At 49.6% G+C, this 17980-nt stretch overlaps 2 protein-coding genes across 4 annotated transcripts in view; both read left to right on the top strand.

The window, feature by feature from the left end:
* The window catches only part of ENTREP2 (endosomal transmembrane epsin interactor 2), a 133212-nt gene that overhangs the window by 77567 nt on the left and 37665 nt on the right, over nucleotides 1-17980 (top strand). The window lies entirely within an intron of this gene.
* Nucleotides 16693-17606, top strand: NSMCE3 (NSE3 component of SMC5/6 complex). The gene has a single exon (XM_087829085.1). The coding sequence runs from the start codon at nucleotides 16748-16750 to the stop codon at nucleotides 17591-17593; it is 846 nt and encodes a 281-aa protein (XP_087685211.1). The 5' UTR covers nucleotides 16693-16747; the 3' UTR covers nucleotides 17594-17606.

Below are 17980 nucleotides of genomic sequence, written 5' to 3'. Positions count from 1 at the left end.
CCGTGCTTTTGGGGGGTAGAAATATTACTGGAACGATGTGATATTGAATTTTCCGGTGGTGGGTCTAATGCACAAGCCAGCAGTTACGATCATTTTAATGGGAGAGTCTTGTTCCATTTTGCATAAGTGGCGAATTTCAATTTGATTGTCTTTGGATGTCAATCTCAAGAGGATACAGATCTCGTTTCTTAATGCTTTCAGGTCTGTCCCTGACTATTTTTATTAAAATATTTCTTCATCTTCAACGATCCTGTTGACCAGGGTATTTTAAAAGGAGCAACGTTTGCCTGTGGCTTTACAAATAGCCTAATCTAATTAGTGTGTGTTTTAAAAAATATTTTTTTTTGAGGAAGGAGTAGAGAGAGAGAAGCATTGATGAGGGAGAAACATCATCGATCGGCTGCCTCCTGCACGCCCCCTGCTGGGGATCGAGCCCGCAACCCGGGCGTGTGCCCTGACCGGGAATCGAACCCGTGACCTCTTGGTTCCTGGGTTGACGCTCAACCACTGAGCCACACTGGTTGGGCTACTGTGGGTTTTTTGGGGTTTTTTTTACTGGAACAATAGACAGAATATGTCAGCGAAGTTTTAGGAACAGCAGCCAGCACAGCATCGGGGGCCCCACAAATTAAATATTATGCGTGGCAGTAACTATATGTAGTTTTATGAACATTACTCAGAGTAACTCCCTTGCACCCGGTATTTGCGTTTGGCAGTAACTGAGGGGAACATTTGGGTGTAGATTTAGTTCTATTCTAACGTTGCTATTTGGCGTAATTATCAAACCAAAATGCTCAATTCTTCATTTTCCCTTTAAAGCATCCCTGGCCACCTTACTTTGGCTTTGCGTTTAATGAGATATTTCGAGTAATTGGGCTGAATTATACTGACATCTTTGTTTTACGTTTGCATCGGTATAACAGGTAACTAGCCATCGCTCAGGTCGGCTCCATGGCTGCTCTTTGTTAAATTGTGGATTTGCCTTATGATGTAGGTTTCTGTGTCTTAAAAATGAAGGAACCGATGCTGTGGCTGGTGCGGCTCCGTGGCTGGGCGTCATCTCGCTCACCAAGAGGTCGCCGGTTCGATTCCCGGTCAGGGCCCAGGCCCAGATTTCAGGCTCGATCGCCAGCAGGGGGCGTGCAGGAGGCAGCCGATCCACGTTTCACTCGCACACCAGTGTTTCTCTCTCCCTCCTCCCTTCCTCTCTCTCTGAAAATCAATTTAAAAAACCTTTTAAAAGTACAAAAATAAAATAAAAATGATATACTAATCACAGTGCCATCATCACATTAATAAATACCTGTAGTTTGTTCGATCATCGCATGGCCCGTTAAGGTTTCTCTAGTGTCTCTGTCTGTGTCTATCAGTGTCTGTTTCTCTCTCGCCTCTTTTTGCAGTTTGCTGTTGCGTCTCTTCAGTCTCTCTCTTTTTTATTTCTTCTTGCTGGACCCGATGAGGGGGCTGCTGGAGCCTGCACACCCCCTGATGCGTCCTCAGGACATTTAGCCCTAGAGAGAGCTACAGTGCAATTACCTAACTTACGGTCACTTTAAAACCACCGCCTGGGGCCCGGCCGGGTGTGGCTCAGCGGTTGAGCATCGGCCTAGGATCCAGGCGATCGGGGTTCAATTCCCGGTCAGGGCCCAGGCCCAGGGTGAGGGCTCCATCCTCAGTTGGGGGCGTGCAGGAGGCAGGCGATCAATGACTCGCTCATCAATGATGTTTCTATCTCTCTCTCTCTCCCTCTCCCTCCCTCCCAAATCAATAAAGATATATTTAAAAATAAAACACGGTCTACGGTTAAGCCACCAATGAGAGACTTCATCTCGTTTTGCTTTTTGGCTTTCAGGATTTATTTTTACGTTTGGATTTCCTTTTGTTTCATGATCACGGAGAACAGTTGCTGTTACGAGGTCAGATCTCCACCATAAAGTATTTTGGGAGGATTCCAGGTGTCATCCTGTCCCCTTTATCTGGTTCCTATATTTTCTCTCCCCCACCCCCTCACCCCTGCCCCCACTCTTAGACGTCTGCTTTGTATTTGCCTTTTAAAATTATAAGGACGCCCAGCCGGGCGTGGCTCAGCGGTTGAGCATCGACCTAGGATCCAGGAGATCGGGGTTCGATTCCCGGTCAGGGTACAGGCCCTGGTTTCGGGCTGCAGCCGATCAATGACTCTCTCATCATTGATGTTTCTATCTCTCTCTCCCTCTCCTTTCCTCTCTCTGAAATCAATAAAGATATATTTTTTAAAAATTAAAAATAAAATTATAAGGACGTGTGTGTATTGCCCACATATATATGCATATTACAGACACTGTCCTTGGTTTGTAACGGCTGTCTCCTGGGGGTCAGTCTGTAGCATTATATAGAAATATTTCTCATTCCTTTTTCTAGCTGCATAGCACTCTATATATGAAGGATGCTAACCCTTGTCTGCGATACAGGTTACACCCTCCCCGCCTACTTTACCATTTGTCTTTACTGGTGGTGGTCTTTTCTGTGTAAAGATTTTTATTTTACGTAGTTAAAGGTATCAATCTTTTTTTTTTTTATGGCTTTGAGGTTTGCATAATAGGACACATTTCTCAACTTGTAGGTCATAGAGGAGCACACGGTTTTCTAACACTTCAGTGGAGTGTCTCTCATTCATTTTTCTACAGAAGTTTCTGATCTATTTGGCATGAATACTGACGTCATTTGTGCAAAACAGATGTATTATTTTTCCTTTACTCTATGGTTACCTGGTTATATCAATACCGCTTATTAAAAAGTTCATCTAAAAATGTCAATTTTCCCTCCAGTGATTTCAAGGACAGTTTTATCCTATGCTGTGGATTCCCACAGGCAAACGAGCCTGTGTCTGCTCCGTTGGTCCGTCAGTTCCCACACCAGAGCCTTGCCGTTTCGATAACGGGGCCTTTACGACACACTTGACTCTCTGGTTAGTCTTTCTCATCTCAGAAAACTTAGGAATCTTCTCTAAGTTTTCTTCAGCAGTTCTTCCTTGGTTCCTTCTTCCAAAATGAGCTATCGAGTCCGTCTGCCTGGCTTCTTGGAAACAATAAAGGGATTTTTTTTAATGGGTGTGGTATTGGATTTATAGATTAACGCGGGAGGGTAGACATCTCTTTGTGGCTGAGCCTTCTGAGCCAAGAACGTCGTATATCTTTCCATTTTTTTCAAGCCGCCTTTTTCGCGCGTGAGCATTTCACGGTTTCCCTTATTTAGGCTTTTAGACATTTCTCCTCGGGTTGACGGTGATCGTTCTTACTTACCTGTTTTGGTCTAAATGTGGCCTTTGCTCCTATGACGCTTTCCGACCGTTGTCTTTGGTGTGAATAAACATTATTGATTTTTGTGTATTTATTTTGCCTACATTTATTGCAATATCACGTGTATATGTGTATATATCATATATATATGTACCACATAGGCGTGCATGGTATTGTGTATTTACTTTGTATATTTTATTTTATAATTTTTTTTACGAAGTTTTCTCTGTGTGTGCGCGCTCGCTTATTTTGCATGGGTTCTTTCGGGTTCCCACGCATATAATCGCAGATTCTGCGAGAGAATCCAGCCTCTCCTCGCGCGGGCCCTACGCCCGTAGCTCACGGCTTGTCTGCCGGGGGTCCCAGCGCTCAGATGCGGCGCTGAAGGGCAGCGGGCCCGGTGGCGGCCCCCGCGCTGCGGGGGGACCTCGGGTTTCCCTCTGGCCGTTCCGGGGCCGGCTCTGGGGCGAGGCCTGTGCTGTAGACGAGCGGATTCTGCATCGGGCTGGAATCTGACTGTGTCTCCTCCGGGCATTCCTGCCCCGTGGAGCGTTCCCGCGGGGACGGACGGACGCTGAATCCTTGACATAACCTGCGCTGCGTCCCGCAGCCGGTCATCGGACTTGGCCCCGTCACGCTGTCAGAGGCTGGCCTGCGTTTCCTCTGGCGGGTCTGGAATGGGCGGCGCTGGGCGAGCCTCTGTCTCCGTGAATCCGCAGCCGGCCCTGGGTTTGTCCGCAGCTGGGCAAGGCCCGTGTCTGGCTCGTCTCTTCAGCGCCGAACACGCCGTTCGATATATGTATTGATTGGAGGGATGTTGCATGGATTTTTCCTCCCTTCTGCAGTCACGATTATCTTTTTCAAAGCAAAAGCAAGGCGTTTCTAACGCGCTGAGCGTTACAGATAATTGCATCGGCGACATCATGCGTCCGCTGAATTGTACCAGCCGGAAAGGAGAGGCTTTGCCCGCCGTGTGGCCGCCAAGCCAGAAAGCCCCCAGCGCCGGGCGGGTTTAAGCAAGTGTGTGTGTTTGACACGAACAGGACGACACTGAAGGGAAACCGACCTCCGTCCGAAAGTCCCCCTTGGTGCTGCTTCAGGTCGCGACACGCATCCAGACGCGTCCCCGCGTCGGTGTCTGGAGTTCAGGGACAGACTCCCGCCCGCCCCAGACTCCCTTGACTGTCACGTCGCCCCTGTCCCTCTCCCTCCCCGGATCCCCGCGGCGATCGCGGCCCCGGCGTCGGCCCCGTTCCTCGCTGTGTCCAGATGGTGTCTCAGCTGCACCCTGGTGCGGGTTTAATTCTCACTTCGGAATTGGTTTCCTCGGGCCTGTCCCGAGCCCCCTGCGGTCTCGCCGTCCCCGATGATCACCGCCAGGCCTTCTGGCCTTGGAGTTACATTCGTGATAGGCTCTCCGGTTCCCTGAAGTCCCTGGGGAGCGTCTGTGCCCTTCCTTGTTGTCAGGCTCTGTGTCCTTGGTCCTTCTGGAGCCCTGCTGGACGGATGGCGAGTTTCCCGCACTCCCCGCCTCCCTCCGTCGGGCTCGCCCGCCACGCAGTTAGCGGTGTCCCTGTCGCTCCTCCCCGGCCACCTTCACGCCCGTTTGTGGTCCCTGGCTTTATTTCCCTCCCAACCCCGGGAGAGGGTGGGGAGAGTCCCGGCCGCCTGAGCCCTGGCAAAGGCCCTGGTCGCTTGACTTGGCGTATTTTATATGTCAAATGAGAAATAACTGACGATCCGCTTTTAAACAGGGGCTGTTCACGTTTTCATTCCACCGGATCAGGCAGCGATCCTGTAGTTTTTGTGCATAAGGAAGGCTAGGCCCTGGCCGGTGGGCACAGTGGTTAGAGCGTCGGCCGAGCATTGAAGGGTCCCATGCAGGTCCTCTCTCTGGCCTCGGTCCAGGTTCGGGCAGGAGACAACCAATTAATGTGTCTCTCACATCGATGTCTCTCTCTCTGCCTCTCCCCCCCTTTCCTTTCCTCTCTCTCTAAAAACCAATGGAAAAAATACCCTTGGGAGAAGATTAACAAAAACAACAAAAAAACACACACAAAGAAAGGCTGGGGTGCCCTGCGTGGTTTGAGTAGAGAGGCCCGTTGGAAACGCAGTGCTCCCGGCTCGTTCCTGGGAGCCGGAGAGAACCACCGCTTCCGACAGTTGGGTTCTTGGCAAACGAGCTTAAAAATAAAAAAGATTATTTGAGAATTTTTTTTTTTCCCGTAGGTCTTAGATCCTTTGATATAACGTGCTCTTGGAAAAAAATAGGAGACAAGTATAAAAAAAAATAGGCTCAGTGAGATCAGAAGAAAAGCCAAAAATTTTTTTTTAGAAATGTGCTGAATTCTGAGAGTTAATTAAAACCAAGACTTGGCACGTGGTACTCGGAGCCTGTTATATTTAGCGTTTTCCTTGAGAAGATGATACCTTCCTTCTCTGTAAATACCACTCTCTTGGTTTCTGAAATGTGCCAGCCACACAGGAGCCTTGTGCCCTTTAATAGTCAAGTGAACAGACTTGCACCTCAGTGCCCCATGTTCGGGACACCCAGCCCCATTCCTGTCCACCCCCCAGGACGGCTGGGCCTGGGCCCAAAGGTTTTCCTGGCCACCCCGACTCCAGTTTCCTGCCCCGGCTGAATGTTTTTCCAAGAGTTTTTGTTTCATATATTACATTTAAGTCTATGGGCCGTGTTGAGTTAGTTGCGTATGATACGATGTGTGTACCTTGAGGCTGCTGCCTTTGGGCGAACAGATGTCCAATTTTTCCAGCATTATTTTTAAAATGTTTTTATTGATTTGAGAGAGAGAGAGAGAGAGAGAGAAATATCAATCGGCTGCCTCTTGCACGCCCCCTACTGGGGATCGAGCCCACAACCATGTGCCCTGACCGGGAATCGAACCAGCGACCTCTTGGTGCCCAGGACAAGGCTGAGCCACACCGGCCGGGCTCTCTGTCCTGTCCCGTGGCCTGTGTGTCTCCCTCTGTGAATATCACACAGTATTGATTCCCGTGGCTCTGCAGTGAGACTGAACGTCACGCCACGTGAACTCCACGGCTTTGTTCTTTATCCAGATGGTCTTGGCCGTTCTAGATCCCCCCTGCCCTCGGGGTGCGCCCTTTCCCGTGATCTGGCTGCAAAACGTAGGCTCTGCCTTCCCACGCGTGTGCGCACGTATTTCCCGTTGGGCGCCGCATTTGCCACAGAGCAGAGCCGTGTGAGGAGAGAGGGAGTTTTTCTTTGCAGCCTCGCCTCTAAAATAACCAATAATCGCTATAAAAATAAACAATAAAGCTGTTTCATTTAACAAAATTCAAGAAAATCACTGCTAATCTTCACAGGCTTCCTTGAAGCACAGAAAGGTCTCGATTCATCAAATAAAGATTAGATGGCATTCAGTCTTCTCTATTTGCTAAGGTAGGAAACTTTTATTTATGCCCTTAAGGTTTTCAGCAACAAAAATTTCAGCTAATCAGCAGACTTTGTTCCCTATCTTGTCTGCTTTCCTGTAATTTCACTATTATTTATAGTCTTAACAGATGGCCCGAAAAACTCTTAGCAAATGGGCAAAGTATTAAAATTTTTATACTAAGTTTTATGTCTGACTCTGGGGCTTCAGATGTGGCCCTGTCTCAGTGGTGACATGGTTGTCAATTAGGCCAGAGCTCCCTGCCCTGGCCAGTGTGGTTCAGTTGGTCGGGCATCATCCCCTGAACCAGAAGGTTGCCGGTTCGATTCCCGGTCGGGGCACATGCCTGGGTTGCGGGCTCGATCCCCAGCAGGGGGCGTGCAGGAGGCAGCTGGTCCATGTTTCCCTCTCACATCGATGTTCCTCTCTCTCTCCCTCTCCCTTCCTCTCTCTCAAATCCATAAAAACATATTAAAAACACGAACACACATACAAAATAACAGAGGTTCCTGGGAGTTCCCCATGGGAGCTGGATTTTTGAAACCCCAGGTCTTTGTTTGACTTTGTGTGTTTAACTCTGAACCTATGTCCATTTTCCCGGAGCTTTTTCTTTGTGATGTTTGCTCAGGGTTCACACTCACAGTCCCTCATCCTCACGCTCCTAATACCTGAGATAACACAGGCGTTGCTGGGGCTTCTTTCCTAATAAGACCCCTGAAACAATTTTTTTTTTTTTTGGAAAATTGAGAAAAGGCATTTTAAGAAATGTGTTTGATTACTAAGACCAAAAAACCCCCCCAAACCCAAAAAAAACCCACAACCTCCCCCCATCTCTTAAATGTATCATGATAAGCTTTTCATTTCAGAACTTGAGATATAAGGTTGATGAAGGTCCCCAGTCACCAACTTTTTCAGATAGGATGGTGCTAGTCAGGGAAGCACAGATTCTGGTGTTTTATTTTATTATTTTAATTTATTTTTAACCCTCACCTGAGGATATTTTTTCCATTGCTTTTCAGAGAGAGTGCCCCAACTAGGGCCAGGGATCGAGCCTGCAACCGAGGTACATGCCCTTGGCTGGAATCGAACCCGGGACCCTTCAGCCTGCAGGCCAATGCTCTAACCACTGAGCCAAACCTGCCAGGGCCAGATTCTAGGGTTTTAAAAGACGCACAGTTCACTTATACTGCAGTAAATAAGAGTTTGTGTTTTAATAGATATATGCAGCCCCGGCTGGGTGGCTCCGTTGGTTGGAGCGCTGTCCTGGGAACCAAAAGTTTCCTGGTGCGAATCCCGGTCAAGGCACATACCTGGGGGTCAGGTTTGACCTCCAGCCAGGCGTGTACAGAAGGCAACTGATTGATGTTTCTCACGTTGATGTGTTGTTTTTTTTCTCTCCAAAATGAATAAAAACATATTTGAGGATTTTAAAAAAAATAGACATACGCAGTTCACTTACACTGAAGGCAAATTAGAATCCTGCTGGACATTGATAAAGTTTAAGTCCATTAATAGCCAGACTACTTTATATAAGGTTTTCAAATGCGTGAGAAAGTAATGAAGAGCTCTTACAGTGGCTTCAGAATGGGCATATTTATAACCCTCTCCTGCTTGCCAAAAATAAGTCCGTCTCGTGTTTTCCCTGCCAAACATTTCAACGCCTTTTGCAGACGATGGGAAAAGGGGGGGGGAGGGGGAGTCGGTGCCCATAGGCTGTTTCCCATAAGAAGGAAGAAAGGTTTGGGAATCTGTGGGAGCCATTTGTGAGCTTTGCCAGTTCTGGAACATTCTGTCTTGGAACGCTCCCTCTTTTTATGTTTGTTTGTTTCCTTCGCATGACATTTATCCTGAGTCAATTACACAGTATTGATTTCCAAATACTTCGATTTTAAGCCAGTGGGATCGCCCTCGGGTTGCTTCGCACGGTCTGCGCGTGTCTGCTGAGCACCTCGCGCTCGGTTCGCGAGCGGAGGGTGACCCCTTGCCTTCAGCTACTTCCATAGATTCGCTTACTAATTCTAATGATTCATCTGTACGTCCTTAGGAATTTTCTGTATATAGAATCCTATCATTTGCAGGGGTAGGGGGACCTATTTTATTTCTTTTCAATCTTCATAACTTTCATTCCTTTATTCTTTTTAGAAATATATATCTTTATGGATTTCAGAGAGAGGAAGGGAGAGGGGGAGAGAGAGAAACATCAATGATGAGAGTCACTGATCGGCTGCCTCCCACGCGCCCCCTGCTGGGGATCGAGGAGCCTGCACCCCGGGCCTGTGCCCTGACCGGGAATCGAACCGCGACCTCCTGGATCCTGGGTCGACGGTCAACTGCTGAGCCACGGCCGGCCGGGCTCTGCGAACACTTTTAAAATAAGAGGATTCTGCCCTGGAAGCATTTGGCTGTGCTGCGCCCCTGTCTCCGTCTTTCCTCCGTGTGTCTTTACTGTGCGGCCTGCCTCTGTGTCCCCCATCAGCTCAGCCGTCTGCTCTGGGAGTTGGCTCTTCCTTCCTTCAGACCCCTGCACTTCTTGGGGGACGTGTGCGTTTGCTCGGCCTGGTCATTTGGTCGGGCTGGGAGGTTCCCAGTGCTGGTGCGGGCCCCGCTGTGGCCAGGACAGCTGTGGGCCCTTCAGGCCAGGATAGATGGACAGGAAGAGGCAGAGAGAGTGGGTGGCTTTCCCCTGCGGGGTAGGGGCAATGGGCTGGCAGACCACATGCTCTCTTTTTAGATACGGCGGTGGGGATGGCGATCGGGTCAGTATTTTGAATCAAATCGAGCTCGATTGTCTTTAGTCCCACCTTACAGCTTCTCTTTGAAGGGGGACAGTTGGGTGCTTCTAGAACTGACAGCTCGGGTGGGCCAGACAGGCCCCCTCTCTGCGGCTGGGAAGTCCCCCCAGCCAGCCGGCTGACCCCACCCTCATGCTGGACTGGCCCAGGATGCAGCTGCTCTAGGACTCCCTGACCTCTGACCCCTAGAGTCTCGGACCCCTGACCTTGGCTCCCTGTGCTGAGCTTGCTCTTCTCCCGTAGGCCTTGGGCAGCAGACACATCAGTTGGTTGCCTCCCCCACATGCCCCAACCGGGACCAGGGATTGAACCTGCGAGGTATGTGCCCTTGGCTGGGAATCGAACCCATGACCCCTTCAGTCAGTGCACGGGCTGACACTGTAACCACTGAGCCACACGGGCCAGGGCTATAATTTATTTATAAAGTTAGAAAATGTCATCCTGGAGCAAGATTAATCTAGTAAAAACGTGAGCAGATGTTAATATTAAATGACAGCGGGGCTGGATTTCTGTAAGTTGTAGTAACAGCCCCACTTGGGCACAGAGGATTAAGCATAAGCATAACAGATGTACCCACATTAATTTCTGTGTGCTATTTCCCATAGAAATTAATGTCCAGCGTAATAACCACAGTGAATTAGGAAATGTGCTTAGAGGTAAACGGGAAGGGAAATCAGGCACGTACGAGCCGTGGGAGCCACTTGGATAATTACAGACAATCGAGCAGGCCCAGAAAACTTCATCAGCACATTCTTAATGACCGATTGGATCCGAGGAAGCAGTTCATTAGCTAAGACTTGCTCTCTCCCACCCGCCTCTCCCCAAACTTGGGGGATTCGTAAAATCGGGGGGGCGGGAGAGAAACGAGTCGTGCTTCTCAAGAGAAAAAATGACGCCCTGGTTTCTCCAGCCAGGTTAGGGGAGGGTTGCCAGCCTCGAGGAGCAGGAATTGTCTAGAAAAGCAAGCTCCGTGGCCTCTCCTGCCTTCAGGGTTGTCCCTCCCGCAGCGACTCCCTCCCTGGCTGCTGAGCCAGCTGGACCGGGGCAGAGGCAGGCGGCAGGTGCCCCTCTGCTCCTTCTGCCTTCCAGATGCCCGTGACCCTCGGGGGGGGGGGGTTATCTCTTCATTGTCAAGGCCCTGATTTGTGTTTGCCTCTAAACACATTTGTATTTATAAGGTTGCTATTTTCCGGGATGTTACAGGGGCCCTTTGGTCTCGCCTATTCTCTGCTGCTTTCTAAGCCAGGCCTTGTTTGTGCCTCCTTGCGTCCAATCACTCACTCCCTGTAATGCCTGCCTCCCTCCCTCCCTTCACCTGAGGGTATGTTTATTGATTTTTAGGGGGAGGGGGGGAGAGAAAGAAAGAGAAACATCAGTCGGTTACATGCCCCAACCAGGAATCAAACCCGAGACCCGCCCGTGCACAGGGCGATGCTCCAACCAACCCAGCCACCCAGCCGGGGCCCTGCCATTCTTTCTTTTTTTCTATGCTCAAGGCTTCTAGAAGGTCCACATGGCAGCCGAACCATGTTGTGCAAATGCAAGGAAAGGCCTTGGCCAGGGAGGGACTGAAGTTTCCTTTCATACCGAGCTTCTGGGGGTTCCCCTTCGGGAACCGGGGACCTTGGTCAGCTTCTCTGCCTAGCGGGGTGGCCATGTATAGGATATGTGATTTCCACGTGTTCAGGGAACTAGAGAAGCGGCCCTGGCTTTACGCCTTTTTTGTACCAAAAAAAGGCAGTTCCCACCTTCCCACAACACCTTTAGTTTTTTTTCTTTTTTTAAAAATATATCTTTATTGATTTCAGAGAGAGGAAAGGAGAGGGAGAGAGAGACAGAAACATCAATGATGAGAGAGTCACTGATCGAGCCCACAACCGGGCCTGTGCCCTGACCGGGAATCGAACCCCGATCGCCTGGATCCCAGGTCGATGCTCAGCCGCTGAGCCACGCCCGGCCGGGCACCTTTAGTTTTCAGTCCAGGTGAGCGATACAGTTGCCTGTGTGTGAAGGACACAGCGTCTTACTGGGTCCAGGTAGAAAGACGCTTTATATCAATTCTTGGTTTTTGAAAATATTTTTTAGGGGGAATATTAAATTCACTTGTCTGTATTAACTGAAAAAAGAAAACTATTGTTTTTGTTTTAAAGTAAGATTAACCTTTCCTACCGATGGGCAGCTTCCAGATTACACTTGGAAACGAGTGGGCCGAACCCCATCAATGAGGTGGGGTCCCCTACGCTGTCTCCAGTGTCATGATCCTTATATCTTTCTTTCTATAACCTCATCGTTCTCAGCCGTCATATTTAAGAACCTGGGGGAGCTCAATTCAGTTCAGTTAGTGGAACACAGCTTTATAAAGAGACGGCATCAGGGGCCCTGGCCGGGTAGCTCAGCTGGTTAGAGTGTCGCCCTGATTTGCCAAGGTTGCGGGTTCGATCCCTGGTCAGGGCGCATCCAAGAATCAACCGGCGCAGGAGACTCGATGTGTTTCTAATTTTGTAACTCGATAGACCTTAGTGATTTCCATAAGGTAAAGGCCCTGGGTCATCGGAAGATTTATACTTCTTGAAAAGAGAGTCTAAGAAGAGGCTTCGGGGTCACGTGGCTGTGAAGCTTGAGAAGAAACTGTCAGGAGCCCCTCCTGTGCCCCCTCCCACCAGCCCCGTTCCCCCTCGCTCAGTCTTCTTTCCCGAAGGCCACCGTGTCATGATTAGGCAGCCCTTTATCTGTGACATAACCAGGGTGGATCTTTGTTACACATGAACAGACACAAGGGATTTGATTGTAACCATTTAAAATTTCTAGATTGCTTTCCTGCTATCTACCCACAAAATAGCACCTGCCCCCTCCGCCCCCCCGCAGAGTCCTCGGCTCCCAGGCTGCACACTGTCCCCGGGGACAGGCAGGGAAGCAATTCACACGTTGTGGTGGCCCCATGGCCTTATCATTGCTTTTCTTTCCCCCAAAGTCCTTGCCTTTTGCACTAGGTTACCGTCGTCAGAAGATGGAAAACCTCCCTCTGGTTGTGCAGGAAGTGCCAGGGAATGCGGAGGGGCACCCAGCGGATAATAAAGATGATTGGAGCTCCTTGGCAGGCATTTGCAATCAGGGAGACGGCAGAGAGCAAGCAATTGCTTAGAGACACCCACAGAGCAGTTGGTAGGAAGCATTTCTTTGTTCGACGCGTTTGAAATCTTAGCTAGTTTAGTGTTTGCCTCGAAGAAATTTTTATTTTCTTCTGGTGGGTCTAGGAATAAAAGTATGAACGTCAGGTGCTTGAAAATGTTTTTCTTGTCTTTTAACCACTTGTCTTTATGGCTTCCCATACTGAACAAAAAGTCACAAATGTTGCCTGCCAGCATGGCTCAGCGGTTGAGCTTCGACCTAGGATCCAGGAGATCTGGGTTCGATTCCCGGTCAGGGCACAGGCCCGGGTTGTGGGCTCGATCCCCAGCAGGGGGCGTGCAGGAGGCAGCCGATCAGTGACTCTCATCATTGATGTTTCTCTCTCTCTCCCTCTCCCTCCCTCTCTCTGAAATCAACAGAGATATATTTTTTTAAAAAAAAAAATTTTAAATAAATAATAAAAAGTCACAAATGTCATATTCAGATCACACTGAATTCCCTGAAAATTTGCATGTGGGTAACGGCTATGGCATGGTGGAACTGTGATGTTAAAGTTGATTGAAAAAATATTTTTCATTTATCTCCCGAAGCAAGAAAATAACAATTGAATTTTATTTTAAAAGAAAATAACTTTATACCATGGCATATTTATTTTCAGACTTTTTCCTGCCTTTTAAAAATTATTATCATTTTTTACTCGTCACGCAAAGATATTTTTTCCATTGCTTTTCAGAGGGGGGGGCAGGGAGAGAAAGAAACGCGGATGTGAGAGACACAGCGAGTGGATGCCTCCTGCACGTGCCCCGACTGGGGCCCAGGATCGAGTCTGCAACCAAAGTACGTGCCCTTGGCTGGAATGGAACCCGGGACCCTACAGGCCTTGGGCCTACGCTCTAACTACTGAGCAAACCGGCCAGGGCTTTCTCCTGACGTTTGTGTGCACATGCGGTTTACTGCAGCAAACCTCCTTCCGCATGCAGCTTTGTATAGCCCCCAAATATTTTCCTTAAGCCAGACCCCCTGAAAAGCAGCAAATCGTTAGCTGTGCACCCCATCCCGGCTGGGCACTAGGTGCTTGGCAAACCTGCCTCCCTTCGGCCCCTGAAGCCTGGGTTGCTAATCTTATTTTGTTGATTTGGAAGCAGGCGTGTGGGTAGCTTTCCCAGGGCCCTACAGGTTTCCGATTTAGGTCCGTCGGACCCCCAAACCTTTACTTTTTCAAGGATACCCTGTTTGTGTTGTCTCTGCCTCGGCATATGGGTAAGAGCAGCCTCTGGGGGCAGCCGGCCTTTAGTTCACCCCCAGATCCATCCCTTCCTTCCTTAGGCCCTCAAAACACATCATTTTCTGTGCCCAGTTTCTCCATTTGTGAAGAGAAACCTAACAAATGCACAGGCCTCGTAAGGTGGTTGTGGGGATTAAATGAAATAATACGTCTAGGCCACTTAGAATAGTGTCTGACCCACAGTTATCTTTATTATATTCATTAGCTATTGTTGTTTATATTATTATTAGTGTCAGTGCTGTTATTATTATTATTATTATTAACATCATCATCACAACAATTTTCCCCCAGACACCCACGACTTCCTGTATCAGTCTAAGGTGGAGTGTGGGGCTGGGTCACTTCTCCACCCAGAGCCTAACCTTCATTCTAATGCAATCATTTCGTGTCTGTAGCTTTCCCCTTGCGTTCCCTGGACACAGTGCAGAGGGATGTTTTAAGACTTAAAACTGTTATCTTTTCTCACCCATTGGAGCCTGACAGTGCTATCCGGGTAAAGATGCCATTGATGGACACTGCTGATTTTCACACAGCCGCAGAGGGTAGCTTGACCTGTGGGGCTACTTGGTAATTTAAGCGAGCGTCTTAGCAAGAAAAACACACACAAAACACTGAAATACCAGTTCAGTTGTTGGCAGTGGCTTTCATCTTATTTTCTCTTTCTCTGTTATCTCTTGGTTGCTGCATATTTTTTTAACTCAGGGTACAACTGATTTTTCTGAGGGGCGTTTTTTGCAGAATTCTCAACTGCAGGAGGTTTCTTTGAACTTGAGTCCAGATTCTGATTTGCAAGGAAATTGAAGCAGATGAGTTTTCTCGTTGTACAAAAGCAAAATGAATGCCTCGATGACATATTTGTTTTTCTTAGTAGGCTTCTGTCATCAAGATTGATGCTTGAGGGTATGTTGTTAGATCTTGTGTGGCACAGAAAGTTATTACTCATTGTTTGCCAGGTTTTAGCTAGCATACTTGCATCATAGCATAGAATATCATTTTGCATTTAATAGTGCAGTTCTAAGTGCCATTATCAGATTGCATTTTCATACGGAATTACAAACAAAAATTTTATGCTGCTAACATTTAATGAAATCTGTAATAAGATGGTGTTTTGGTACTATTATTCAAATAATGCGTTTTGAATTGCTTTCCTTTGCATATATTTGCACTAAAGAGGACCTGAGTTGGATTTGGTTCTTTAGAGAGTTTACCCATTTCCTGGGTAGCTTTAAAAAAAAAACAGGTAAATTCGGTCTCTTCTTTGCAAGTCATTAAATAGAAAAGGAGCCCATTTGCTAAGATCTGTAGAGGTAATGGCAGAAGATTACAGATAGTTTGAGTTAATGAAACGACTCATGTTGGCTATTAGAGTTGCGCAATTAAAAAATATATATACAAAGTGTACACACCACAGAGTATGAGAGATGATACCCCTGGGTTCTCTTTTCTTTCTCATCAAGCCTTAAGGCTGAAATAGTAAGAATTAAGAAATTTAAGAGATTCACATTATTGCACTTCTTGATCAGTGATGCCCAAAATTAAATGGTAATGTCTCTCTCTGAGGAGAGAGAGAGTGTTTCTTTTTGTAGCATCCTTCCTACTCATTTCTGCTAAAATTGTGGTTGTGGGCCCAGGGCAGTTTACATGATCATGTGCTTTCCAAAAGATAAACTCACTTGACCAAGCGAAAACACTGCATTGAAACGAAGCGTGCTTTATGCAGTGGTTTGGCCATAGCTGTCTAGCTGATGGCATTTCATGCAAAAATACAAATCCTAAAACTGTGAAAAGGTGTTCGGAAAAGTCCTGCTAGCGCGCGAGGCAGGCCCGCCTTTCCCAGACATCCCTTTTCCATAGGTTCTTCGTGGCATCAGAGAGGGGACCTGGCGGTGCCTGGTTAGGAGGGTTTCAGCCTGAGCTAGGGGAGGGAGTGGCAAATGCAAAGCAAGTTGGGCGTCCCCTGGGTCTTCTCTGCCCTGCAGCCCAGCTCGGTGCAGAAGGAAATGCATTCAGTCCTCTCAGGCGCTTGCCTTCCAGTCCCCCTTAATTTTCCCCACATTCCCTGAGTTTCCTGCATCTGAAATCATCCCCAACTTGAAGACTTGTTTTTTCAAATTTTTTTTTTTGTTTAAAATATTACAGATGTCCCTTTTTCTCCCCAAGGACCCGTTCCACCCCGTCCCCTCCCTCCCCAGTCCCTCTCCCCACCATTGTCCCTGTCCTTTGGTTGTGCATATCTGCATATGAATCCTTTAGTTACTCTCACCCCCTCCACCCACCCGCCCTCCTCCCTCCCTCTGACATTCCTCAGTCTCCTCTATGCTTCCATGTCACTGAATCTATTCTGTTCATCACTTTATTAAGTTCTTTAGATTCCACGTATAAGCGAGATCATGTGAGAAGACTCTTGATATTCGTTTTCTCAGGCCCAGGGCTTGAACTCAGCCGGGCGGGACCCGTTCGTTTAGGAGGTTTGGCTCCTGTTCTGCGCTCGGATGGTTTTGCAGGGACCAGGGTTTCAAGGACAGCCTTGCAGAAGTCTCTGCAGAAATCTGCAGAGCCGAGAAGTGGGCGTGGCTACGGGGCGTGGTCACGACGAGGGCGTGGTTATGGAGAGGGCGGGGCGACGACGAGGGCGGGGTTACGATGGGGCGGGGCCTGTGACGCAAGCGCGCACTTTCGCGCAGTCTCGACGCATGCGCGCCCGCGCCGCCCCACAATCCTCTGTGCCGTGCGCACCGTGCGTGCCGCTCTCCCGCCGCCGCCACCGCCCGTTACCGGGGCTCGGAGCCCGGCCGCGGAAGGAAGTTGGTGCGGGCACCGGGCTACCGCCGCCGTCCCAGCTCTGGCGCCATGTTGCCGAAGCCGAGGAACCGGGGCCGCCCCAGCTCCCAGTTCGACGGCGGGGACAGCCGCGCCCCGAGAAGCGGCGCCTCAGAGGAGGCCCCGAGCACGTCGCGCGGCGCCGGCTGCTCGTCGTCGTCGTCGTCTCAGGGCGGCCGCGCCCCGTCCGTGGGGCCCCGGTCCCCGAAGCAGCTGGAGCTGAAGGTGGCCGAGCTGGTGCAGTTCCTGCTGATCAAGGACCAGAAGAAGATCCCCATCAAGCGCGCGGACATCGTCAAGCACGTGGTGGGCGACTACAAGGACATCCTGCCGGACCTGCTGCGGCGGGCGGCCGAGCGCCTCGAGTACGTGTTCGGCTACCGGCTGGTGGAGCTGGAGCCGCGCAGCCACACGTACATCCTGGTGAACGCGCTGGAGCCGGTGGAGGAGGACGCGGACCTGCGCGGGGACCAGGGCACGCCCACCACGGGGCTGCTCATGATCGTGCTGGGGCTCATCTTCATGAAGGGCAACGCGGTGAAGGAGACGGAGGTGTGGGACTTCCTGCGCCGCCTCGGCGTCTACCCCACCAAGAAGCACCTCATCTTCGGCGACCCCAAGAAGCTCATCACGGAGGACTTCGTGCGGCAGCGCTACCTGGAGTACCGGCGGATCCCGCACACGGACCCCGTGGACTACGAGCTGCAGTGGGGCCCGCGCACCAACCTGGAGACCAGCAAGATGAAGGTCCTCAAGTTCGTGGCCAAAGTGCACAATCAGGACCCCAAGGACTGGCCGGCGCAGTACTGCGAGGCGTTGGCGGAAGAAGAGGACCGGGCCAGACCCCAGGCCGGCGCGCAGGCCCCGTCTTCGTGAAGCAATTAGGTGGTTTTTTTGGGGGGGGAGGCGGGCGGGCCTGGAAGCGGGGTGTCGGTGGGGAAGGGAGCGTGTTTTCTGCATAAAGCTAAACGGACGTGTTTGCAAACTTGTGTCTTTGGGCGGCTGCTGCTGCTGCGGGGGGATTGGGTTCCACGTCGTCACTTATAGGACTTAGGAAGAGAGGGTTGATGTTGTTTCACTGCCTGTTTCTTTGGCCTGTGAAAGTTTGGCTGGTTTTGGAGAACCGCTCGGGAAACTTGGGGCCGGGATCCGGAACGAACAGCAGCACATCAGTAAATCGCTTGGGTGCCAAGTCGATAATTCCCCCGGTGTGTAAGGAAAAGCAGAAGCCTTTATTTATAAATGAAAAAGAAAAACGTAATT

The sequence above is a fragment of the Miniopterus natalensis genome, chromosome 22, assembly GCF_054644295.1.
Source record: "Miniopterus natalensis isolate mMinNat1 chromosome 22, mMinNat1.hap1, whole genome shotgun sequence".
Classification (NCBI taxonomy): domain Eukaryota; kingdom Metazoa; phylum Chordata; class Mammalia; order Chiroptera; family Miniopteridae; genus Miniopterus; species Miniopterus natalensis.
The sequence above is the reverse complement of the archived record's forward strand: the minus strand, read 5'-3'. Positions and strand labels throughout refer to the sequence as shown.